At 43.7% G+C, this 26,968-nt stretch overlaps 1 protein-coding gene across 1 annotated transcript; it reads right to left on the reverse strand.

Moving 5' to 3' along the window:
* Nucleotides 1-24,605: 24,605 nt before the first annotated feature.
* LOC148011557 (uncharacterized) lies at nt 24,606-25,908 on the reverse strand. The gene is made up of 3 exons (XM_087670393.1): nt 25,228-25,908; nt 24,718-25,095; nt 24,606-24,662 (listed from the first exon to the last, which is right to left on the reverse strand). Exons 1-3 carry the CDS (start codon nt 25,906-25,908, stop codon nt 24,606-24,608), a joined length of 1,116 nt encoding a protein of 371 aa, XP_087526519.1.
* Between the last annotated feature and the right edge of the window lie 1,060 nt (nt 25,909-26,968).

The raw sequence follows: 26,968 nt of genomic DNA on the forward strand, positions 1-26,968 counted from the left end.
TCATCACCAAAACAAGCAAGGAGAACAATGACTTGGAAGTACCGATTACCCGATTCAGGCTGTTTTAGGGGAACGGAATGGGACTATGCCTTTTGGCAGAGAGGTCGAGCCTTGCATCCCTCTCGTTTCCCATTCTCCTTGAACCAAGTGCAGCATGAATCCGCTTCAGACCGGGCGTTCTGCGTAAGGTAGTTCGATCAGGTCTGACGCTAGTCGCTGTTAGTAAAATGACCAAATAATTCCAGTCGATCCTAGTGGGAACGGCCAGGATGCTTCCGTTACGTGGCAGACGCGGAAAGTCCTAGATTGCAAAACCCGCAACATTTCGTGGGAGTGCCGGGTGGAGTTTTCTAGACAACCTTTCCGATGGACTGCTAAGACGTGTCCTAGAGGATTCTAGTGGACACGTTACAGTTGGTATCAGAGACGACTTATAATGGAATTGTTTCCATAAGATTTCATTAGAAGTGAAGTAAAGAAATTGTTCCTGTCCAAACATTTTCTCATCTTCGATACTGTCTTGCAGAATTACGAGGCGTGGAACAAGTTTTTGGTGTTCCGGATCATGTTCATGACTGCGATGCATTCTCCGCATTATAGGCAGAGAATTGAAATGATGAACATCTTGGAGCAAATTTATAACCCATCACCGCTATATATAGAGCGAAGATGGACTGGGTCTTCAGGAATCTACTACATAGCTGCCCACCGGTTCGCTTATCTACAGACCAACCTGAAGAGGATCAAGTGGTTGGAAGATTTGAAAGTCGTGAAGCTGTTCATTTTTGTGGAAGCTCACGTGAATTCGACTTTGCATATTCGAGGTCGTAGAGTTGAATTAAACTCATATGTATATGAGGAAGTAACCCGTGTAATTCCAGCTGATAGAGTTAAGGTATTGGGCCGCCATGGGAAGTATGGTTTCCAGCGGAAAGGATATCCCGAACTTCCGATGAATTATCGATTCCTAAAGATACATGACCCAAAACCCTACTATTACACAGTTCCTGTAGACAAATCCAATACTATGTTGTTCTCCCCAAACTAGATATAATGATTGGACTATCATCACTCGAGATGTTGTATGAGGCTACGCCATATAAATATAAATAAGGACTTCTTTCTATCACTATCCGATTGTGCATCAGGGTTGTGCAAAAAGTCAAGTTGCTTCATGAGTTACGAATTAGCTGAACTAAAGATAAGCTAATGTCAATTATCATATAATAATGTTAAGAAAACTTTTTACGCCAGGCACAACCCCAGGTACAGGTTCCAAATTCACCCCCTACGGCAAGTACGACTGTGATCCAGGAGAAGAAGTTCCTCCTCAAACAGATAAAGCCACCCGAGTTTGACGAGAGAGGCAGATTCGTCCAGACGGACGCTGAGATTTGGATTGAATCTATGGAGGACTACTTCGAAGCCGCTGGCACTGCACCAACCAATCAGGCCATGCTCGCCAAATTAAAACTCACCGGTGAAGCCAGACTATGGTGGAAACAATGGTGCAGGGATCAAGGGATTTCAGAGGGGTCCGTTACCTGGGAGAAGTTAAAGCAAGCCGTGCAAGGGAGATATTTGCCACCCGCATATCGTACACAGAAAATGAATGAGTTCTATGAGCTAAAACAGTTAGGACTCACGCTTGACGCATACTACTCTAAGTTTGTCTCACTCTTGAAGTATGCGCCACGAATGGACACGACACAGCAGGTGTCCAAATTTTGCGCAGGCTTAAATCCACCTGTAAATACCCGTCTCGAATCTATGAGACCATCAGATCTTCAGGATGCACTCATTCGAGCGGCACCCATAATTCAGGAAGTGCAAGCTAAACCAAGGAGTATTAAGAATTGGTCTTATAGCGACCCAAGCGGAGGAGCATTCAGACCCCAGGTTAAGAGAGTTCAAGGCCACAATCAGGGACAAAGAAAGAAGGCAAGGACAAATAACGTCAACAACTTTGTTCCTACTCACGGTAATGGCCGAAACATCCGATGTTTCCACTGCAATGAACTCGGTCACTTCAGAAAGCAATGCCCCAAGCTCAGCGAGGGACACCGTCAAGGTATTGGCCACGGTCAGGGAGAGACAGTTGAGATCTAGAACCTTGAGAGAATGCCTCGTCCAGTGGCAAGATTATCCCGAAGAGGATGCTACCTGGATGGATGAAAGCTCTCTCAATCTTCAATATCCCCAGTTTATCTCGAGATGAGGACATCTCGATTCTTCTAAGGGGGAGAGAATGTAATATTTTCGCGTAACCGTACCGTAAATATTAACCTTGCGCACGCCGTGTAACCCTGTGCAAAGGGTATCTCTCGCATTTAAATTATTGGCGGTATAATATGTGACCCGCGCGCGTGAAATAGGGTCCTCTACAATGGTAAATCAAAACCCGGAGTTCAAAAACCGCAAGAACCGCAAAAACACCCTCTTGGGAGGGGCAATTTAATTAAATTAATGCAAATTTTTTTATATTTATCCCTTCCCCCAGCCGATGCATGGCTGGAGGAAAGGGAGTGTGGGGGGGGAGGATGGCAAAGTGAGGGTTGCATGGGGAAGTTCTCCACGTGGGTGGAGACCCCCTTCCCCACCCCCAAGGCCTATAAAAACACCCCCCATCAAGGGGGTGTGCTTAGGAAGAGGAGGAGAGGAGACTCTGTGAGGAGGAGAGGCCGTGTGAAGGGAAGGCTGAGAGAGAGAGGGAAGGAAGAGGCTGGGAAGGTGGAACGTGGAGTCGCCTTGCTGCCGTCGTGAAGGGAGGAAGCGCCGCCAACGTCAGGAGCCGCCGTGCAAGAGCCGCCAGCACCTTCCCCAGTCCGCCGCTGCTGTCGCCCAGGTCGCCAGGCCGCTGACGCTGCCACCATTCTGTCCGCCACGTCGTCCACGACCCCCCTTTTTCCCACGTGGAGCTGAGAAGCTCAGAAGCTTCTTTGGAAGCTTCTTTAGAAGCTTCCAAAGGGGGCCTCCATAACCCCCTTTTCCCCCACTTGCCCAAGAGGCCCTTTTCCCCCATTTCCAAGAAAAGCCTTCATATCCCTCCCCGGGACTTCTAAGAGGAGACGGTGGAGCCTTAAAGACCACCGCAAGATCCATCGAGTGATTCCCGCAAGAATATTTAAGCCGCAAGCCGTCCGAATTCCGTGCCGATTCGAGTTCTTGAGGACTCCTAAGCCTTCGTCGCAAGCACCATCCCGAAGAGGAATTCTCCCGCATACAAGGATAAAGGCAGAGGTCGGAAGGCCGTATTCCAAGAGCCGTCACTCCGTGGACCACAAAGGCAAATCGGAAGTCGAATTTACGACTACGATGGCCCCAAAACGATCACAAGGTGCGACCGCGGAAGGCTCATCTCCGAATATACAAGTGGACATCTCCCCGACTCCACAAGTCCAGGTTCTTCCGTGTTAATTCCGCATAAGGAAATGATTAGGCGCGCTTAGCCCATAAAAAGTAATTGCATTTTTACGCTCAATATGCATACGGAAATTGGAAAGAAATACATCTCTTGAACATTAGGTAAGATTGAAATATGTCGTGAGTTTGAACGAGTAGAAAGCTAGTTGCATATAGTTTTGGTAGCTTATCAAGATAATGAGTCTAAACTTAGGCAAAGAAGTGGAATTTATAAGTGCATTATCTTCGTCCTAGACATGGTAGAAATAAGCGTATACTGCACATTAGGTAACATACTTCTCATAATGATTTCATAGGAAAAAGGTTAGCATCATAAGGTATCATTCGGAAAGAATTAATAGAGTACTAAAGTGTACGTATGGACTTGCAAGTAGCTTGTAAGATGGAAAAAATTAACACTAGTTTTGCATGAGTTAATCGACTACTTCGTAGCTAGGAGAATGATGGGTATTGTGTAGTCCTCATGCGAAAAATGACATCGTTAAGAGCTGCATTTAGGAGTCAAAGCATAGTATTCAAAAGTATGGACTACAAGTAGTAGACATGATTAATTGGTAAATCCTAGTAGGACCTAGGGAAGTTAGCGTACAGATTAACAAACATTTTACCTTACCAAGGAAAGATAAAAGTTATCATGAACCATGTGATGCGTAAAGGCAATAAATCACATGTTTACGCGTATTGGTGGAATTGTATCTATTGCTCTCCATTAGATTTAGTTTATCACCTTTAGAAGGATCATCCTCGTCGCAAGAAAGGTATAATTGAATTGACTAAGTAATCTGAACCACAAGGATTCGTATGGACATGATTGAGTCGATATGATAGGAATCCTAAGTGTTAACTAGGGATTAGTGCAATTTGACCTAGCTTTAGATGGAAACCGTGAATCTAAAGATCCTACACACGTTCACAAATTGGCGAAACAATTAGATGTTCATGCTTGAAATGATCTAAGGTTTTATCCTAAGGATCATGACGAAACTCCGACGGAGTTGCATATTTCTAGAACCATGGACCAACATAATTAGGGATGATTTGGAGGATACCCAATAAAAACCCTGTTACTCGATGGAGGTAAACTCTGTGATCGGGAAACGCTTAGTAATGGATAGAAGGATTCCGTGGAATAGATGCAATACTTGTGCACAAAGCCGCAACATTGTATAGTCTTGGAATTTGTCCACAAGAGAGTTTTTGTCATCTCTCGAAAATGAGGTTGGCAAGTTATTGAAAGAATTTAACTTACAAGAGGATGTCTAATCATCCTGTTACTCACTTTTGGAATAATTTGCCAAGGAAAAGGAAAGTTAAGTATTTGCCTTGAAGCAAATGACCAGACTATAAACCAAAGCGACATGGTCGCTGGAACCTAGCACAACTAAACACTAAAGTATGGGTAGGGTATGACCCTAACCCAAGAATGATCGGAATCTTGCCAAGTTGCAATTGATTCCGGAACGAATGCGGATTGCATTCGGAGGAAAGGAAGTCACTCCTTGACAGTTTGCCAGCTAAAAGACCACTGAAATTGATTGTGCTTGTAACAGTTTAGAAAGGACTGTTTGCATTGTTTGCTCAATGAACTAAAGGATGAAAATATATCTAAAGCTTCAGGTTGGTGCCTGAGAGGCAGCTTCAGTTACCCCCGACTGCCTGCCTGACCCTAACCAAGGGGGTTGTGAACCGCGCCGGGAACGTGGACCGAACCCGCCGTGAGAGGTCTCTCCGTTGAGTTCTGCTTGGAGCAGGAGGACGCTTGGGTGCCAGAGGGGGCTCTGGCCGTAAATCCCTCGTCTTCCGGGCCCTGCACAAGAGACTAACGTGACTCGGGATTGGATCTCGAGGCCCGCATACTAGTCTACGGGCGGAAACTTGGGATAGTAATCACAGGAAGGATTACTGGATAGCCTTCGGGCGGATTATGAATGCGCCTACAGGCGGGAACTCCTTGTATTTCAAAGATAAAAGGATAAAATGATAACAAAGAAGTTGTTTGACATTGTTTTCTTTATGTCCTGTGATAAGATTACGTGAAGGAACCAGTGCTTAACAGGGCTAATCAAGGAAGCTGGTTGTATATGTCAAACTAATGTGGTAGGTAATTACATAACTAAAACAAACCGAGGAAAGTGCGGAGGATGGACCATGGGTCCGTCCTACGGATGGGTGGTCCCGGTTAGCCGGGAACTTTTCTCAAGATCTTCGATGGACAGAGGATGATCGTCATCACCAAAACAAGCAAGGAGAACAATGACTTGGAAGTACCGATTACCCGATTCAGGCTGTTTTAGGGGAACGGAATGGGACTATGCCTTTTGGCAGAGAGGTCGAGCCTTGCATCCCTCTCGTTTCCCATTCTCCTTGAACCAAGTGCAGCATGAATCCGCTTCAGACCGGGCGTTCTGCGTAAGGTAGTTCGATCAGGTCTGACGCTAGTCGCTGTTAGTAAAATGACCAAACAATTCCAGTCGATCCTAGTGGGAACGGCCAGGACGCTTCCGTTACGTGGCAGACACGGAAAGTCCTAGATTGCAAAACCTGCAACATTCCATGGGAGTGCCGGGTGGAGTTTTCTAGACAACCTTTCCGATGGACTGCTAAGACGTGTCCTAGAGGATTCTAGTGGACACGTTACAGTTATCAAGGATTTGAAGACTCAAACCACATCTTTTACATTAAATGAACCCACTATTCATGTTGAAAATACTTCAGCCCAGCCGTCTAATATGAAAGGAAAGGGGATTGATTAGCATATTATGTCAACCTTTGAGAAAGGAGAGCCATCCACATTGAGGAGTACTCATTACCAGCCACCAATATCATCAAAGCACCATTATCAATCCAAGATATGAGGCTACTTATGAAGAAGAGGAGGACATAAGAGAAGAAGAGAATGAAGAGTTTCATGGATGTGACCCCTTCTACAAATCTTTTCCCTCTCAATCTACCATCAAGAAAAAAGATTCAGAATTTCATGATAAGAGTGGAAGATTTGATGAAAGAAGGTAATTTCATGATATCACCAACAAAGATAAGTCATTTTATGGTCAGCCCACTAATGGACAACATCATTCTTTTAAATTTGGGACAACCAAATCATGGTGGTAATAATCCTAGACCAAAATCTTTTGGAAGATATTCAATGAATATAGATTTTTTGAGACAATCATCTTTTGAGCAGCACTCCAACAATTTCCAACCAACTTATAATGAAAGGGAGTACAAAGAAAAGATTATCATTTCTAACTTCAAGGGTGATAATGCATTTCCAACAGAATGGGAAGAATGGGTAAAAGAATTAGAGATGTACTTTACACTTTTCCCTCGCCATGATGAAGCCAAGATTCATTTTGCAGCACTCCATCTTGAAGGCTACGTGCATACATGGTGGAGATATACGCAAAGAGTTGGTCACAATTTTGCTTCTTGGGAGGATTTGAAGAAGGCAATGTTGGAAGTGTTTGTCTCTCCAATGGAAAAAGAAATATTGCAAAGAAGATGGTATGGTCTTCAACAACGAGGCATGTCCGTTCGTGATTACTCTAACATGTTCCTTAATCTTTCTATGTACATTGAAGGGATTGATGATTTGGCCAAGTTAAACAAATATAAATGGGTGCAATGCAGTCCAAGTCAATTCATGAAGCCATTTTATATGTTGAAAGGTATGGGCAGAAATATAAAAGAGATTCAATGGGGGTTCAACCAAAAAGTGTAGGGTATTAATTATCTAATCAGCCTTCAAGGGTTGAGCACATTTCAGCCAACAAAGGGATGTTTATAGGCAAGAAGGCAAGGGGACTAGTACCTACAGTAGTAATTACAGCAAGTTGCCCACATATCCAACGGTTTATGGATCAAAACCAAGTGGAGGAAATGGTTATATACCAATGGATGAAGTAAAACAGAGCTTTGTAACGGCTGAAAATGTAGAGAAGGGATCTCAAAATAACACTTATAGCAAAGTTCTTTCACATGAACAAATTAGAGACATGAGGGCAAAAGGGGTATGCTTCAAGTGTGGAGAAAAGTGGACACAATACCATAGGCTGAAATGCAAATCCAAAAATAGCAAGCTTAACTTTGTCATCATCAATGAGCTAGATGAGGATGAAAGTGAAGAGGGGAATGTATTTCAGGTAGAAGCAAACCCTATGGTTGAAGAAATGCATGACAAAGATGAAGGAAATAATGATGAATTTCATGATATTGTGGATGGGTTTTCTTTTGATTCAGGTGGTTCTTTATGTGCAATTTCTCATGATGCATGGACCAGATGTAAAGGAGAAAATACCCTTAGACTTGAAGGACTGGTCAATGGTAGAAAAGTTCACATTTTGATTGATACAGGTAGCACCCATAGCTTCATTAATACCAAATCTTTGCATGGGTTGAGATTGCTTTCTCAACAAATGCAAGTGCCTTTGAAGATGCAAGTTGCTAATGGAGCTTATGAATCAAGTAATGAAGTATGCGTACACACTCCTATCACTCTAGCAGACATACTAGATATGCGCATAAAAAAATTGGTAATAAATGCATGGGTGATCCCTTGGCTCTTGTGTACTCATATGTATGTGGACCCGTGCCCTGTGAGTCACTTGGTGGGGCAAAGTACTTTGTTACTTTCATAGATGATTACTCACGTAAGGTTTGTGAGAACTGATATATTACAAGAAGATTTGTTGGTCCTACACATTAGATAGTTAGAAAGAAGATATGAAGACATTGAGATAGCCATGAAAAAGGTGAAGATAGCAAGGATCAAGAATAAGACAAGTGGCATAGACTTCCACCATGAGCTATACAAGAAGCAAACTGGGTGCTAGTTTATGATAGTAGCTTGGAAAATCAACATAGTGCCAATCAGAAGATGGCAAAGTGGTGGTTTGATCCATATGTGGGAAGGTTTGCTTTTGACAATGCTACCTATTTATTAAATGAGATGGATGGGACAACTCTAAGGATTCTAGTGGGTGGCTGGAAAATGTATCAAGCTCTTTAAACGTAGGGAGTCTTTAGCATATGAGTTGAAGGAGTTGGATACTAAGCATGAACATGAGAATATGGAATGGAGCCCCAAGAGGAACACCAAGGAAAAGGGAATTCTCTTGCAAGAAAATATATCTTGTAACATCAACAAGCTTTTATTTCATTCCTTTGATCATCAAAACAAAGAAAACAGCAATTCTTCACGTAGCATCATAGTATATATCTCCCACGGATTTGATAGAATCAACCATATTCTCCAACATCTTCAAAAAATCCATCAATAGAAAAAAGAACACAAAGGAATATACCATCTTTGAATGGAAATAAATCACATATTATCCATCTTCAATGTCTTCATAGTTCTCTCTCTCAATCTCTCATATATAATCGCATTGTTTTGATAGAATTGACTATCTCTAATTCTCTCTCTCTCTCTCTCTCCATCAATAGTACATCATATCCTCACTACAATAATCTCATAATAACCCTCAATAATCCTTCTTAGGTCGTGGATGCACCTCCCAAGAGGTATGTCTGATATGAAGAGTCACCAGAGCCACTACAGTGTCTTTTCACAGCTCACTACTGTCACTGTCACTTAGTCTTCTCTTCAGTCTTCAACAGCTGTATCTTCCACCTGTTTTAGCTCTTTTGAACTTAGATTCATCCTTTCCAAAGGTTAGAAAACTTTCCCAAAGTCACACATACATTCTACAAAACACTTACAGAAGGTCTACAGAATAGTCACAGTATAGTACCAGAACAACTACAGTACAGTTATAGTACAGAGATAGAAGCTCTAAGAAGATCTATAGAAGGTTACAAAAGGTCATTAAAACCTCATAACTCATACTCAAACCATTCCGAACTCTCAAAAACTATTCAATAAGCTTTTACAATATCTCAATCTTCATCAATCATCAATCCATGCTTCATACAGAAGACAATGAGAACAAAACAGAAGCTATACAGAACCAATCAGAACCTATCAGAACATCACAGAACCTCATATCTCCACTGAAAATCATCATAAACTTCCAAAACATAATCAATATCATCCAAAACACTTTCAAATACTTCCATTATCAATCATCCATCACTCTAAATCCACCAAAAATCAATCGTTTAGACCTTAAAAAACAACAAAAATTAGTCAAAAATTCAGTCTTTTTCCACTCTCAACATATCCCCACACTTACAAAGGAAGCGTCCTCGCGACCCAAGGAGAAGAAGAATATAAGTTCACTAAAGAGCTCAATTTGGTTCTTCCTTCAGATCTTCAATAATCTTGCCAAAACACGACCCCAACTTATCACCTGTATCTGATAGAAAAAATACTACTAAAGGAAAACTTCATTATGCATTAACTCATCTAATTAATCATTTAAAAACCATTACAAATTTGTAAAGGATATAAGAGGTTCTCTTCAGCTTTCCACCATAGGCTTTTCATCCACCAGCAATCTTTTGAAAATAGCTCTCGAACAAATATTCTCAACCAACACGAACTCATCACATACAATTAAGACAACATATACACGAACACTAACACAACCATCTAAATGACACCTCCAAAAAGAGATATATCATTAAAATTCTTCCAAAATACATGGCAAAGGCATCAATGAAGATAATCCCTTTTAAAATCTTGGTGGTTTCGGAATCGATCCATGGAGAAGGATTCATCTACAAATGTCTTGGGAGAATTCTAAAAAAACTGCAAGCAGCACATCCTTTCTAGCAAGACAAGGTATCTGCTAGGGAGACATAGGGCATGAAAATACAAGATATCCAACTGGTGGGAGTCAATGTTCACATTGACATTCATACAAAGTTTTGGAATGGCCTTTTGATCATTATGGGAATGCTTATGCATGTATGCTAGATACCAAGCAAAATGAGTTGTCAATCTCACCGAAGGATCCAGAGACTGTGAATATTGGTGAGCAAAATGAATATAGTTCTGGTATGCTTGACTGGCAGTTGTCCAATCTCCTGGAATAATTGGCCAGTTTATTTGAGGTCCTGTAAGAGAATCATTCGAGCTCCATCCCTTTCTTCTTGAAATCTGAGGATCAAACCCATCATAGTCACTAACCAACTGAGGTGGTTGAGAGATAGAAGTGGCAGGAGATGGAAGTGGAATAAGTAAAAGTGGATGAAGAGAGGGGTAGGAAAAATCATAAAAGGAGGAATAATTTAAAGAAGCAGTGGCTAAACATTTTACGAAATCACTTAGGAAGGATGTTAATTGATAAATAGGAAAGGTAGAAGGTACATGAATGGATGGAGAAGGGCATGGTGGAGAAGGGGAAAATACTCGATCTTTGATAAAAGAACAATATGTAAATATGGGAATTTGAGGAAAAGATTGAGGTTGGAAAAGAAGGGGTAAGATGGTTGTGGAATTGGTTTGATAGAGGGAAAGATATATATCATAACGGTAAGCCATTTGTTAGTAATACAGTAGGGTAGGAACAGAAGGACCTAAGATAGATATTCTCTGATAGGCATAAAAAAAGGTAGAATCAAATGGATTATGCTTGAAAAGATAAGCTAAGAGATCCACCCTCAGTTGTTTAGTGCTCTGTACATAGGTAGGGGCTGTGTTCTGTCTTTGATTCAGGACCACAGAATCAATCATGGAATGCCAGGAATTATCAGGGCAAGTAGCCACTTTGGAGGAGTAACTCTGAAACATGTCATCTATTCGCAACTCCAAATGGTTGACATACAAAACAGCTTGTAAAACCACGTCTCCCACATACCAGGCCATATCCACTTCATCAGGAATCACCAAGTCTCCGCGTAGATACATATATGACATCAACATGGTATCAGTCGTGACAGAATCTTCAAACACCATATGGACCACCTCTCTCAGCAACTTAGGAGACCAAGCCCCACTGCAACCATCCTTTGGAAGAGGAAGATCCATCGTGGAAAGCTTCATGTAGAAGACCAACTTCTGTAATTGATAGTGGACAAAGAAAGAATGGTTCGGAGGAACATATTCCTGGAATTGCTCAAATATAGACCATAGCAGATCCATCTTGGACTGCAATCTTTCCACTTTATCTTGGAAGAGAGGACACAAGGTAGCCTGTCTCTGAAGAACTGCCAAGTCCTGCTGTGAGAGAGAAGGGATCAAGGGAACATTAGGGCTTGGAGGAACAGACCATGACTTTGCCAGTTGATCTTGCAACTGCTTGATTTGAGAAGCTTGTGATTCCACTGTGTCATTAGCAGTCTGTAAGGCTGAAAGTTTGACATCTAAGAGAGTTTGGAACTCTTGCGCTTCTTTGGATATCCTCTCCTTCTCGGAGAGGCTAGTAACCTCTGATTGAGCCTTTGTATAACTAAATCTTCAAAGAAGATATCTCATCTCTTTGGGTTTCAATCAGTTGGGTTTGTTGTGCCATCTGCTTGAAAAAATCTACCAGGGTATCCTTAGCAAAGGCTAACTCGGATGTTGCCTTATGCAACTGGTCCTTAGACTGCATCAGTTCGTCATAAAAGGAAGCGTACAGCTGTTGAACACAGGCTGTCACTGACAGTTCAATTGAACTCTAAATGTCTTTACATAGGAAAGGAATAGCATTTCCCGAGACTAGACTGTTCAGTGAGGGGACTGATATATCCAACGAACCTTCTCGATGTGCTCTGAACAGGTTATTACATGTGAGATAAGCAGGGAGATCACTGCCAGAGGTAGCAGGAATGGGCACGGAAGGAAGAACTGAAGGAGCTTTATCTGCTGCCCGCTTCAAGCATTTGCACTGTATGACCAGGGGAGATGGAGAATACAAATCCTCTACATCAATTGGTTCTGACTCATCTGAAGGTGAAGGAGGAGGTACTGGATCAGATGGAGGAGGTGGAGGCACACTCTTCTGTAAACCTGAATAGGTCAAGAAGGCATACAAGTACAATCCATAGGTGACATTGGTAACATTGCCCGTGGTGACTTTTACGAAATGTTGATCCATCTTAGTGAGTAGGCAAGTGCTCCAATCAATAGCTACTCCTTTTAACACCATCCATGAAGCTGTAAAGAGCTCTTTGGACAAGTAATGGGATGGCGTTTTTGTAGGCATAAACCTGTCTTGAAGAAACTAACAGACCAACTTCCACACAGGATCAGTGATCGTGGAAAAGGAAACTCCTGAAGAGTTGATCACCTTCTTAACATCCAGAATTTTCTTGGTCTGTTTTTGTAACAGCTTCAAAATCTCTTCGTTAGAGAAAAGCTGGCGAGTTGTAACAAAGGGTTCACCTTTGTAGGGAAGAGACAGAGCCTTCCCTAGGCCTCGAGGTGTCAAAGTCATGGAAGTACCCTGGACTAGTCCCGACTTCTTGCTGTAGGAGGTCAGAAACTCATCACACATCAATGGATCCTCGGGAAGCAATGGAAAGGAAGCAGCCACAAAAGGTGCGAGTCCCGCCTTTGTGAGAGGCTCAAAAGTGAGTAGGGAAGAGTAATCCCTACTGACTAGTGGGACATACTGGATAGGGGGAGGAGTGTGAGGCGCCATTCAGATGGTAAACACACACACCATAACACAGACAGTCACAAAGAATGCCTGCAAAACAACCAAAAGGCGATAAAAAAGGAATCAATCCAAAACAAGGACACGCATAAAAATATAGACGTAACTAACCCAAATACCACCCCAGACATATACACAGCCTAGAAAATTTTTGGCATGACCTCTACATATATGCGACCGAAAGCTTCATGCGATGCAACATGCAAGCACCCAAATCCCCGTATCAGGCAATAAAGAAAAAAAACTACACACCGTACCTGTAATCGTAACTCATGGACAAATCAGACTACCATAAAAAACGGACATCAAGACTGGACCATAACTTGACCATCAGGGTCAACTAATAGACTTTTGCACACCCATCCCACGAAGCGAGTTTATTAAAAAGGGGAAATAAGTGTAGTGAGGGGGAATTAATTTAATGAAAGGTTCATTGGAATAAATTATTAACAATGGGTGACATTTTATTAGGTGATAAACCTTAATAAGAAAACGGCGGTTCCTTCTTAAAATGTTAATTACAAATTATTAAGTTGAAACGGTGCTTTAACGCAACCCGGACTTCGATGCCTAGACTTGGTCTCTAAATGCAAATTCCTTAATTAAAAATTAAGAGTGATGTGGAGCACTTTTTTGCCAGAGCGTGCTCTTGTGACGGCTGGTTCATTTTTATTATAAATTAAAGTGCCTCTGAAGCGCACGTAGTGCTTGCAAAGTGAACGACTGGTTGATTTTTATTATTATGAAATGGTGTGTTTAGCGCGAATGCACGTGGAAAATGTGGGTGAATAAATATTTCATTTTAATAATTAATTTGTGATTAAGGGGAAAATAAAAATAAATAAAGCACATAAAATAAATACCTGGAAGGGGTGTGTATGCAATGGCCTAAAGACACACGGAAGAGTCCCCCAAAAAGGAATGAATCCAGTAAAAGAAAAGGAAAGACCACGAACTGAACAACAAAGACAAAACCTTAGTGGATGTGTCGATTTTTAAGATTAGATTGGTTTTATTGTATTATGATTTATTATTTTGTTGACTTAATTTTATATTGTATTTTTTTGGAATTTTTTTTGTCTAATTTAAAATGAATTTTTGTGCATTTTTAAGGTAATTTTGAATAAATTGGCAAATATGGAATTTTCTGAAATTTAAGGGTTGAAATTTCTAGCTGAAAATTTTCCAAAAATTTACAGAAAGTGAAGGGAAGTTTTAGAAATTTTTTTGAAATTTTTCTGAGTGGAAATTAATTTATAAATTAATTAAATCAGTTAAAGCTGGAAAATCAGCTTAGGTTGGTCAAATTAAGTTAGCTAAGGCATGGAAGTCAGGGTAAGTCATGTAAGTCAAGCTAGGTTAGGTCAGGTCAGTCTAATGGAACTAGGTTAGTTTGGGTTAAGTCAAATAAGTAAGTTAAGGCAACTCAGTGGAGACTAACCTAAGGGGGGTTAGGGTAACTAGGCTAGGGTAGGTTAACTCAACTAGGGTTAGTTTAACCTAAGTATGGTTAGTCTAACTAGGGTAAGGGTAACCCAACTAACTAGGGTTAGGTCAACTAGGCTAGGGTTAGGTAACTCAACTTTGGTTAGTGTAACTATGCTAGGGTTAGTGTAACTAGGGGGTGGGGTGAAACTAACTAGAGTTGGATGAAACTAACTAGGGGGTTAGTAAACTAACTATAGTTGAGTTATACTAACTAGGGGGTAGGGTTAGTGAATTAGGGGGGGTTAATTAACCTAACTAGGGTTAAACTAACTAGGGGGTTAGTTAATAAGGGGGGGTTAACTAACCTAAGTATGGGTTAAACTAACCAATGAAGGTTAGTTAACTAACCTCTAGGAAGGGAGGAGGAAGGGAGGAGGGAGGAGAGAGGAGGGAGGAGGAAGAGGGTGGCAGCGCGGCTGATAGGAGAGGCGGCGGCGAGGAGGTCGGGGTGGCGGCGAACGGCATCCCGGCGACGACGGACAGGCGGCGGAGCGGGTGTTGGCAACGGAGCAGGTGGCCTGGTGGCGTTGGCGACAGAGCGGGTGCTCTGGCGTCACTGGCGAACGACGGCCCTAGCAGCAGCGAGCCTGGCAGCAGGGGGCGCTGGAAGGGGAGGGAGGGCGTAGAGGGAGAAGGGGAGCGGGCATTAGAGGCCACGGGTGGCTTTTGACTGACCAAGTGGCGGCAGTTCGGGCATCCTGTAGGTGTTATGAGGAGGCGTGGTGTAGGTTGGTCAGCAACGGTAGAACGGGCGACGATGACATCCACCTGCGGGTGGCGACTCTTGGGATGTCGCAGCCTTGTGGTGGTACGGTGGTGGTCCTGTGGTGGGCTCGTGTGGCCGGCGGAGAGGAAGGGAGAAGGGAGGGGAGAAGAAGGGAGGAAGGAGGTAGGGAGGCGAAAAGAGAAGAAGAGGAGAAGAAGGGGAGGCAGGGAGGAGATGGGGAGGAGGAGGAGGGGGAGGGGGAGGAGAAGGGGAAGAAGGAGAAGAGGAAGGGAAGCAGAAGGAGGGGAGAGAGACGGAGGGGGTTACGGGGAGAGAGAAAAAAAACAAGAAGAAGAAGAAGAAGAGAGAGAGAGAGAGAGAAAGAAGGAGAGAGAAGAGGGAAGGGGGGGAAGTTGGAACGGGCGTGGGAGGGGGGGTAAAATTGAAAAAAAATAAAATAATAAAGGTGTTTTTGTTTGAAAAATAATAAATATTTTTTGGAGTTAAAATAATAAAGAAAGGAATGAAAAGAAAGACGTGCCCCCCGTCCCGCGCGTGTGCACGGGGCGGGGTAAAAAAATTTGCAATGGCGGGATCTGAATGGCGTCGAGACGTCGGCACGAGGGGCGTGTACGCGATCGGGCGTGGCAAGACACGTAAAACCACAAATGTGGGCGTTCACACGCAAGACGAGTCGCGTGAAACACGTGAAAATAAAGAAAAATTAATATCTCACAATCCGATCGTCGAAACGAAATAGCATAAAAACAAAAAATGTACTAGACGGTAGGGGGAAGATAGGGGAAAAGGTCAACGGGGGTTCTGGGGGGAATAAAGGGGGTGCACATGCAAAAAACACAAAAAACGGCCCTAAAAACACATACGTGGATTAATTTCGGGAAATCCGCGTGCCGAAATGCAGGCGGAAAGAAGGAAAAATGTGCAGAAGAACACGCCCGACAACCGATCACGTCAAAACACAGTTTCGACTGTAATAAGATGCGTTCACATGGGAAAAACGTAAAAATGGCATACGCAAATACGGTCGGAAATTAATAACAGAAGGTCGGTTCACCGAAACAGAGGGTAGCAAAAACGACAATGAGCGGGGGAAGGGGTTGCACAGGGTTGTCATGTGAAAACGCTGTTTCGATAGGGTTAAGAGGTGTTCATATGCAAAAAACACCAAAAAAGACACTAAAAAACACTTTGAAAATTTAATAATTAAAAATCAAAAAGTCGGAATAGGGGGGACAAAAAAGGAAAACTGTAGGGAAAGGCGTGGTGGACACGACTGTTAAGGCAAAGTGGAATTCTGGTGCAAACAAGGTAGGTTCACATGGAAGAATGTCAAAAAGACGCTCGAAAAGGACCTAGAAAACCGCAAAATTCATATTGGACAAACCGTGCATCGAAATGACACGGAGTAAAAATGAAAAATGGCAGGGGGAAAGTGGTTGCAGGGCTATGATGTCAGATCACTAGTCCGAAGCAAGAAAAGTGCGTTCACATGGAAAACGGTCTAATTTTTACAAAATCCGTGAAAAAGGAAAATTGAACAGTGCGTAAAAAGGAAAAATGAACAGTTCAAAGGGACGAACAGGGCTATAAGTTTAGATTGGAATTTGGGGTAACGTAGGGTGTGTTCACATGGAAACATAGCAAAATTAGGGAAAATGAGAAATGGAGGAGGAATAGTGTTGAGGTAAACGCACCAACAGTCAGGACTTTGGACGGACTTCTATTCTTTCAGAAGCTGCAACTCACGTTGGCGAAAATCTCTCACCTTGTCTCTCACGCTCCGCTCTAACTAACCAAGCATTCTCCTCTCCAACCCAAGGAAGAAAGAACACAAGACTAGCTCGAGTTGTAGTGAACTCACCTAACTTACCTTTCAAAGGCTCGAAGATAGTTCCACGACCACGATCAACACGATCCGATGCCGTCGCTCCTTCGCATCCACCACCAAGCACACCAACGAGTCGAAGAGCTAGTAGAGACAACGAGAAAAGCAAGAAGACGACGAAGAGCTTCACTTTCCCTCAGTCCCTCGCTCAACACACCTCTCACTCTCTCCCTCTCAGTCACTCTCAACACAATGGAAGCAAGATGATAGAATAGAAAGATTGAATGGTTGCACTAACAGAGCTTCCGCAACATGAATGTGCCAAAGGGGGTGAATACAACTGAGACCTCCCACCCTTATATAGACATAGAATTAGGGTTAGGGTTAGGGTTTGTGCCCCTTTTGCGTTTAGGGTTAGGGTTAGGGTTTGCGCCCCTTTTGCATTTAGGGTTTCCACAACTGTGAATTAGGGTTTGCACTCTCTTTGGGTATCCTACCCACATAGTGGGCTTTAGGCCGGTCAATCCTTGAAACATGCTTGAACCTTAGCCTAAATAGACCAAGCCTACACTATTCTAATCACAATTACATGTGCGCAACCCACGCAACACATGCGGGTGCGACAAATACAACTACGGGTGATAAATACAATGTGCACGGGAGTGAGCCCGGCTCTCACAAAATAATGCAACCATGATAGTCTGATGATGTCCATGAGTAAAAAGTAATACACAAGTGCCCAAAGTAATACAATGAAGCTCCACAAAATAGTAATCCACCAAAAAATAGTATCCAACACTTGCGCTTTCTGCAGCCTTCTCAAAATACCGTTAACATTATTTCCCCCCTAGACGAGTGCCAGTCCCATGGCACTCACGTCATAGGTAGCATGCTGTAGCTTGCACCGAAGACGCGGAATACTGGGAACAGTCCTGATCAAGTAGTATTCCTGATGGAGAAGAAATGGATGTGGCTGATGAAGAACGGTGGTTGTTGAAGATGAGGATGTTGCTTGCTGCGGGTGGTACAAATGATGTTGCTCAAATTGTGGTAGATGGTGAGACTGATGGTGTTGCTGGTGACAAATCCTGTAAAAGTTGGCTATGCTGAAGATACACTTGACTGTTGATCCTTCTGATGAATAGAACTTGAATGGTCATTGGAAAATGGAATAGAGCTCGTAGAAGATGGGAGATGCAATGTTGATGTAGAAGTGATGCGCATGATTCTCCACAACTCGAATACCTGCAAAGTAAAACCTCACGTGCAGTCACTCCCTAAGGGAAAAGTGCTAGTCTTCTGATCGTGCACATGACATATGATGATGTTGGTTTGAGAGATGGGTCAAACTCCAGGCAAGCCTGAAGTGTTGTCCCACACTTGAGGACCCAAAACCGTGAATAGGTTATGGTGCAAATACTATAGTGTGTGCACGTGCATACATAGTCTAATACATAGGTAGAAGACTTCTCCATGGGTGCTTCTATTGATGATGATGCTCGATGATGAGGAAGCAAGGGAGCTTGATCTGATGATGGAAAGAATGGTAGGTACTGAGAGAAAAAAAAAGGTTTGTTGAAGATGCAAGGGAGACACCTAAGTGGGATAAAGGAATTCTTGAAGCGCATGGTTCTCCACTGGATCAACCACATGTGGTAGGTGACCTGAGGTGATGTGGTGTTACTGAGATAAATGAAGTAGAAATGAAAAGTGCACGTGACTCAGGGAGACAGGTCTAACCTAGGCGAGCCGAGACTCCCAAGGTATGTCCTGACCTTGATGTGCCCTAAGCAAATGTGTGGGGAAATGGAAAAAGGGCTAGGGGGTTAGAGACGGAGCCAGCCGACCAAAGCCACTGGATGCATCCAACTTGAGGACCCCTAGGTGGAGTGCAGTGCATGTGAGTGCATATATATATATATATATATATTTCTTTTTTTTTTCCATCATGTGATGCACAAGGGAGTCACTCCTCAGGAAGTGGCTGCAAGGTAAGTGAAAGACACCCTTTGCTCAAAAGATATGGCTTAAGAAAGGTTCGGAGATAAATGGGTGATTCTGGATAAAAAGGATGGGTACACCGAGCAAATCTGCTATCCACCATATCCTCAAGCAAGGCTACGCATCCTCATAGGGAGTCAGTGGCTGCTGTAAGAGCTTGACTATGAGGCGGAGATAATTGCAAGTGACTATGAAGGCAGGATCGGGGCAATTTGAGTAGAGTTTAAGGAAACTGTCAAAAGAGGGTAGCAGATCACGCAACTGGAAGTGATAGATATCACTCTCATGCGGAGCATTGATATTGGGAATTTTGGAAAAGTTATGCCTGCCATGCTTCTCAGCATCATAGTTTCTGCCATACCTTCTCGGATAGGGGCAAAGGAGTACATCTGTCTTCCGATTTGAGTAGCAAAAGGCGGAATGGGCCATTTCATCCGCTTCAAGGATAGGATATCGCCATTCCGGTTGAAGCTTCCACACCTCTCGTGGCTTCTCGGTGAGATACGCCCTCTTGTTCTTCTCCTTGGGAATCTTACAAGCTCCTTTCAAAGCCGACCTATCCTGTTTCTTCAACCACTTCTTAGCAATCTTCTCTCCCACTTTAATAAGCTTTTGCACTGTACTGACTGGTAAGGGTGTTCTGAATTTGGCATCTCCATAGACATTGAAATAAAAAATGATGGTCTCCTCCCTCATCTGCTTCTCATGATAGGTCTTAATGGGCTTATCTAGATCCTCTCTCTGTGCCTCGATGCCTTGCATGTCAATGGAATACTCTGGCACATCTTGAGGGGTAGCCCTAAGAATGTGAACCATCCTATCAAGGCGCTCTTGGACCTCAAGTTCCTTGTCCGACACTGTTGGGGGTACCTATATTTCCTCAGTAGCTCCATCTTCCTGCTCAGCAAAATCTTGAGGATCCATATAATCCTCAGAAGGAACCATATCTTCAAAAGGCTCTACTGCAATAGGGTCTTCAACAAGTGTCTCATATTGTAAGTCACATGGCTCAGTAGATGTTGGCTACATCATTCCTACATCCCTCAATTCTTGATCATTATAGCCCATGTCATGCAAATGATCAATCATCTAGCTGCTAGTTGGGTCTGAGGTCAACAGCATGAGCCCCTTACCCTGGTCAAAAGCGGCTAAGGCACCGGTAGTAATTCCCAACTGAGCTTTGAGTTCCTCCACATCATCGGTGCTTTTGGATGATAAAGTGCAAATGGCATGATGATAAAGCCCCTGCTGTAATGATAGTGCATGTTGATAGGCAGTTGCATGAAGCTTAAACTTGCCTTCCTTGTGAAGGGAATGAGCCAAGTCTGTGAGTAGTTGTTGTAGCATCTCCTCGTAAGCTCTGTTAGCTTTTTCCTCAACTTGATTGATAGCAGTAGTCAGACTCATTGCAATTGTATCTTGCAACCTTGTAAAGGCTATCTTCATCTGCGTCTGAGTCCGATGTGCTTCTGACAACTCTCTGGTGAGAGTTGATGTCCTTGCCTTTTCCTCCTTTAACTGAGCCACAAGATCTACACCTTGAGCACAGAGAATTTCTTCCCTTTTCCTCAGGACCTCAACTTCTTGCAACTGTTCCCTTAGCCCCTCCATCTCCTTATTGTTCTCCACAATCTGAGTCTGTAAGTCGTGTAATTCCTGGGCTGAGTGTTTCAAAAATTCTTGATGAGATGATCTCTCTGCCTCATACTTCTTTTGTAATTCCAATTTTTCCAGAATTGCTTGATCCTTGTCCTATTTCAACTCTTCACATAAGAGCTCTAATGTGGTAAGACCATCCAAATTCGCTGATGTCCTTCTTGTGCAAACTTTTGAACTAGTGGTAGTCTCATCCGGTCGTAGCTTCTCTACACTAGAAGTGACTGTAATTTCTTCATTCTGTCTACCATGTTCCAACATGTTTATCTGGGCTTGCATGGTTTGTAAAGTGGTCATGAGCATCTGAAAATCTCCTGCACCAATCACCGATTGTTTTCCTTGAGTCTTTCCCTTTCCTTTGTCAGAATCTCAAGGTTTCCTAGCAACGTCTTCTTCAACTTCCTGTGGAGCGGAGGCTTCCTTCCCTCTCATGTCCTTAATGGATGATTCCTGTATGGTTGTGGCTTGATTCTCCTTTTCCTTGTGGAGAGCTTCCCCCAAGTGTTGTGCATTCTCTAGCGACTCCTCGATCGCTACGTGGTGCTCTGTCTTAAATTTTCCTTTCTTACTCTTTTCTTGACCCATCTTCTTTAGTGAACTCTCAACACTTGGCTCTTGTTCCTCCCTTGGTCGTTTGTCCTTCAGTTGACCCATTTCAGCAACTGCGGGTGTCACCTGAAAGGGCTCGGAGAGTCCCAAGGCTGTGGTGATGACCTTAATGAGTGCACCACCGTAATTTATCATGCATATCTTGGCCTCAGTAGTGGTGAGTCTCCCTTTAGGAGTTTTAGGAAGAGTCTCATGTGCCTTGGCAAGGGATTCACAAATATGATCCATCCAAAACTTATTTAAATCCTCATCAAGTATCCTGTCTGATAAGATATCTTCCATGAAGCCCTTGGGTATTCTCCCTGCATGAGTGCTGGTTTTGTTGTAGGTAAACAAATGGTGAAACACCTGTGTAGTGGCTCTAAGATCCAAATCCTCAATGGCAAAGAACAATAGACCACCAGTAGTAACATTAGGCTTACCCTCCCACCTTTGATCCACTAGATGAGTTTTACTAGCTTTACCATGCCTCTTGACCCTTCACAAAGACCTAAGGCTTGTTCTATCAGCTTAGAAGTAAGTGATACCTCCCCAACTTTTTGCTCTTTTTCATCCCAGTAGCTCATCCTACTTGTTTTAGTCTTAGGATCATAGTTTTGAACAAAGTTGTAGCAATTGGCAAAGTGAATAGGCCCATTGGTTGCTCTAATATAGTCGGTTAGCCCACATTTAGCCACCAACTCCCCAATTTTAGGATACCTGTTGACAATATTCTCCAAGTTGGTAAGTTGACGAAACTTCAAGGCCCCAAAACTCCATATGTTGGTCTCTAGACCAAACTCCTTGCATTGCTCCATAGTGAATACTCCCCTGTCCTCATAATGATGATCCTTGACAGCCACCAATGTCGACATTGTAGACATTTCAAACTGTGAACCTGTCATCTGCTTAATCAAAAGATAAGACCACATCTTGAGAAATTTCTAGCTAACCATCACACAAAATATAAAAGTCAAACTATACCTTTGCCTTTTTATAAAAATAATGCCAAAATGGATTGCCAATTGCCCTCCTGCAACAAAAAGGCCTAGCAAGCTTCCTAGCTTGCAGGGGTAAGCAACAAAGGACGAAAAAGATGACAGGGCAACACAAAAAGGAAAAAGAAAAAGAAGATGAAGTATGGACAAAGAAAATGGAAAGACAACTAGGTGGACGGGGAAAATGAAGGAAGGATGGACATCCACCAAGCGTAAGAGTTGGGGTTATACTCCAATTCCGCAAATGTATCAAGATCAAATGGGCACATAGCCAAACCACACAAATAAGTGGTAATATCTGTGAGGAGACATGGACCAGCAAAGCGACTAGCCACATGTAGTTCTTCCGCCGTTAGAATTTTATTAAACAGGGGATGGTGTTGCAAATTGGAAGGCACTTCTAGGTCACGAGCCAAAATGATGGCATGGAGTGAAACAGGAGAATGATATGTAGGATCAGACCAAAGGTTACTAATGGCGCACCGTTGCTCGGCAGTGGTCATAAGAGGACTGCCAGCCTGAGCAATCTCAAGCCGATGGTTATACCAGAGGCGTAAGAAAAGACTAGAAGTGGGTTGTTTGGTGGTAAGAGCTGCAAGCTCGGCGGAATCAACACATTTGGTCACTGGAGCATAAGAAGAGATTAATTGGGAGGACTGAAGATGCTTCTGAGGAAGAGTCTTGACGTACTCAGCCTGCACCAAGAGACTTTTGCGGAAGAGATGTTCATGCTCCTCCCACGTGGGATTCCATCGAGTAGTAAGTTCAAGTGCCTCATTGTCGGCAAGGCCGAGGTCAATCATAGCAAACAATTTCGCAAAGGTGGTAAACATAGAATCGAATTGGAGTAACCAACTAGCGTTGGAGGAGTTGTCCTTTGTGGCCAAGTCCGCAGCCATGCCACTAAGAGAGCAGCAAATGAGTAGAGGTTTTAGACCAGAAGGGGGATCATGAGCGGTGGAACTAATCTGAAGATGAGGTGGAACCGGGTCCCCGCGTTCATGTTGGAGCTTAGCTTGGGCTGCCGGATCCAACTGGTGGACTGGCGGAGAGAGATTGGAAGAGGAGGATGCCTCAGAGGAAGCTGAGGGCCCAAGGGAAGGTGTGAGAAGAGGGTCAGAGGGGGTTCCGGAGCGAAAGATGGAGATGAGGAGACAGAGGAAGGTAGTGGAAATGACTTCTTATTAGGAGGTGGTTGGTTAAAGGAAGCGGAATGGGGCGTAGACTCTGACTCATCATGAGACGGGGTGACTGGAGGTAGGAAGGAATGAGAAACCCGCGGATAAGACATTCGGCGCTTCAAGCAGCCTGGAGGAACGGTGGACGAAGCCCAAGAAAAAGGGATAGATGAGAAGTTAGATCATTTGGGAATCCAAATGTAGGTGTTACCCTGGTAATAGCCCTGAGCCTCCAAGAGAGCACGTGCCACCCAACACAAGGAAATTGTGGGCTTTGGAGGAGTTCGAGACGTCAACTCGGTTGCCGATGCAACGGCTTTGAGGGTGGTGAAGGTGGAAATGGAGGTGGTGAGGGGAGGCGAGGTCGCCACTGGAAGTGAGGAAACTTCATAGGCGTGGGTTTTGAGGCGCGACTAACAGGAGTAGCATGGTGATGTTGGGCTTGCAGCAACTGATGAAATAAGGAACTACCGGACTAAGAAGGGGTGGGAAGAGGAATTGGCGTTGGCCCCACAGAAAGATCCCCTTTACTGAAAGCAGAAACTACATGGGCACCTGGAAATTGCAATGTAATGCGCTGATCAACATAGTTCATAGTGCATGGAACCTGATACTTGAAAGGTCGGCCCAAGAGAAGTTCCTTGCCCACATCTTCACGGTTCGGAAGAACATAAAAAAGAAGAGGGATGCCCTTAGTTGCAATAGTAAGCAAAAGCTTACATTTACCCAAGAGCGAGTAAGGTTGGCCACCATAGGGGTTAAGCTTAGTGTGAGTGGGTGTCAAGGTGGGTTGGCCCAAATCCATCCAGGGGTTATATGGAAGGGTGTTGAAGTCAGAACCTTCATCAATGAGAGTGTCAGTAGTGACCTGCTTGGCAGCAGTCAACTGGATTCGAAGGAAAGCCGGGGGAATGACAAGGTCATCCTCAGGGTCAAGTAAAGAAATGGAAACAGCTCGTACATTAAAAAATGAAGAGGAATTCTGTGTGGTGCTAGATGAAGCCAACTTATGAGCATCTGCCTTCTGCTCAAGTTGCTTATACCAGGTTTGTTCAGCCACCATGACCGCACTGATAGGAACATCAGGAGGGTGCATGGGGCGTTCATGCAAATAATGGTTTGGGGGGTAATACTTCTTAATGTGGCTGCCATTGAAATGTCCTATGCCTTCCCCCTCTAGGGTTTCAAGCTCAACATTGCCCGTCCTGCTAATTTGACGAACGCGATACGGTCCTAGGCCGCAAAGTTTCAATTTCTGTTTATGGCCCTTAAGAGAATACAAGAGCACCAGGTCACCTTTATCAAAGTAACGTTGTTGCACATGTCGATAAAACCAGGCCTTACATTGGGCCTTTTCAGCAAGGAGAGCATGTGTGGCCAAAAGGCGAGTTTCGGTGAGACGTTCCAACTCCACAAGGCGGTTGGTCCAAGCACTAGTGCCTTCCCAACGCTCCTGTACTGCAATGCGAAGACTGGGGATGAGAAACTCAACTGGCATAACAGCGTCAGTACCATAGGTGAGTCGAAATGGAGTCTGGCCAGTTGCAGTCTTGAAGGCAGTGCGGTAAGCCCAAAGGGCAGCCATAAGCTTATTATCCCAATCAGAGCGTGAAGCGGAAACAGTCTTGGTCAACACATTAAGCAAAATCTTGTTGGAGGACTCAGCCTGGAGGATAATATGGAGATGACTTGCAGTGGATAATAAGAAAGGTGGAGAGAAAATGCTCAATGACTTCATTCAAAAAGTGAGTCCCCTGATCACTAACCAACTTGATCGGCAGCCAAAGCGAGAGATCACCTGTTCCCACAAGAATTTAGCTGTTGTACGAGCATCATTCTTACGGGTGGCACGTGCCTTAGCCCATTTTGTCATATAGTCTGTTGCGACTATGATGTAGCGTGCTTGTGAATACTGAGCAGCTGGAGTGATAGGTCCTACAAAGTCAATCCCCCATTTTTCAAAAGGTTGTCTAGCAATGATAGGTGAAAGGTCCATCTTGTCCCTGCGAATAGGAAGTTTGGTATGCTGGCACTCATCACAATGCTTAACAAAACGTGTCGCATCCTTGAACAAGGTGGGCCACCACAACTGGGCCTGTAAGACCTTACGTGCTGTTGCCTGACCATCAAAATGTCCGCTAGCAATGCCGCCATGGGCTTCCTGAAGCACATGCTCCATGTCATGTTCACAAACACATCGTCGAAGAAGACTGTCCTGCCCTAGTCGATAAAGTTGACCAGCAATCATCTGGTAGGGTCGGGTCTTAATCAACAAGCGAGTGAGACGAGCTTTCTCAATGGGCCGTTCAAGAATTCCATTCTCTAAAATAGCAACAATATCATTGGCCCAATGAGATGTAAGATCAGCCTTGAATAGTTGGGCCTCCTGTTGAAGGCGGAATAAATGGGCATCGGGTAAATTATCATCAACTCCTGTAGCCTTTTCTCCACTGGTTAATCGAGACATGTGATCAGCCATGTAATGCTGCTTCCCTTTCCGCACAACCACAGAGAAATCAAACTCAAGCAACAACAACAACCACCGTGCAATTCTGCCTGTGGCACATGGCTTGTTCACAAGATAAAGTAGAGCTTGATGATCAACAAAAAATGTGAAGGGAGTGGCAAGCAAATAATGCCGAAACTTCTTAACTGCATAAACCATTGCTAAACCTTCCCGTTCAGTGGTGGAATAATTCATCTCAGTCTCAGTAAGTTACCTGCTTGCAAAGCTTACTGGAAAGTCCATGTTATGTTCACCAGGTTGGCACAAAACAGCTCCAATGGCAATTTTGGATGCATCAATATGAACATGGAATGTGATTGTCCAATCTGGGGCTCGTAAAATGGGTGCAGAGACAAGAGCCTTCTTCAGGGCCTCATAGGCATCTTGGCATTCAATAGTCCATGCCCACACAACCAAAAGCTTATAAAGTGGCTTGGCAATGGCAGCATAGTTTAGAACAAAGCGGTGATAATAGCCAGTATGCCCAAGAAAGCATTGAATACCCTTCGGATTGGTGGGAGGTGGAAGCTCCATAATAACCTTGATCATGGCTGTATCAGTGGCAATGCCATTCTTGGACACAACATGTCCTAGAATGATGCCATGTGTGACCCAGAATTGACATTTTAGGGGATTTAGAGAAAGCTGATATTGCCGACATCGTTCAAAGACAAGCGAAGTTTGGCTAAGTGCTCGTCCCAACTGGTGTGGACACAAAGGTCGTCAACAAAGACTTCAAGCCACTTACGCAACACGTCTTTAAAGATGGTGCACATCAAGCATTGAAAGGTGGCGGGTGCATTGGTCAGCCAAATGGCATGACAATATAAGCAAATACGCCCCACTCAATGGCAAAAGCAGTCTTATGACGGTCATCTGGGTGAACCTGAACTTGATTGTATCCAGAGAATCCATCAAGGAAGCTATAAGCCTCCTTCCCGGCCACTCTCTCAATCATGTAATCTGTATAGGGCAGCGGATAGTGATTGTGTTTGGTCGTCGCATTGACCTTCTTATAGTTGACACATACTCA

The sequence above is a fragment of the Lygodium microphyllum genome, chromosome 28 (assembly GCF_053477565.2).
Source record: "Lygodium microphyllum isolate KBCC chromosome 28, Lygodium_microphyllum_v1.1.10, whole genome shotgun sequence".
Lineage (NCBI taxonomy): Eukaryota > Viridiplantae > Streptophyta > Polypodiopsida > Schizaeales > Lygodiaceae > Lygodium > Lygodium microphyllum.

Bases quoted from the DNA above. Each gene is read 5' to 3' on its own strand.
- LOC148011557 (XM_087670393.1), bottom strand. From the start codon at position 25,908: ATGGCTGATCACATGTCTCGATTAACCAGTGGAGAAAAGGCTACAGGA. The intron at 25,096-25,227 runs GTGATCTCTCGC...ATTATCCTCCAG, and splicing joins CTAAATTCTTGTGGGAACAG to GCTGAGTCCTCCAACAAGAT. The intron at 24,663-24,717 runs GTGCTCTTGTAT...TTTGCGGCCTAG, and splicing joins ACTTTGATAAAGGTGACCTG to GACCGTATCGCGTTCGTCAA.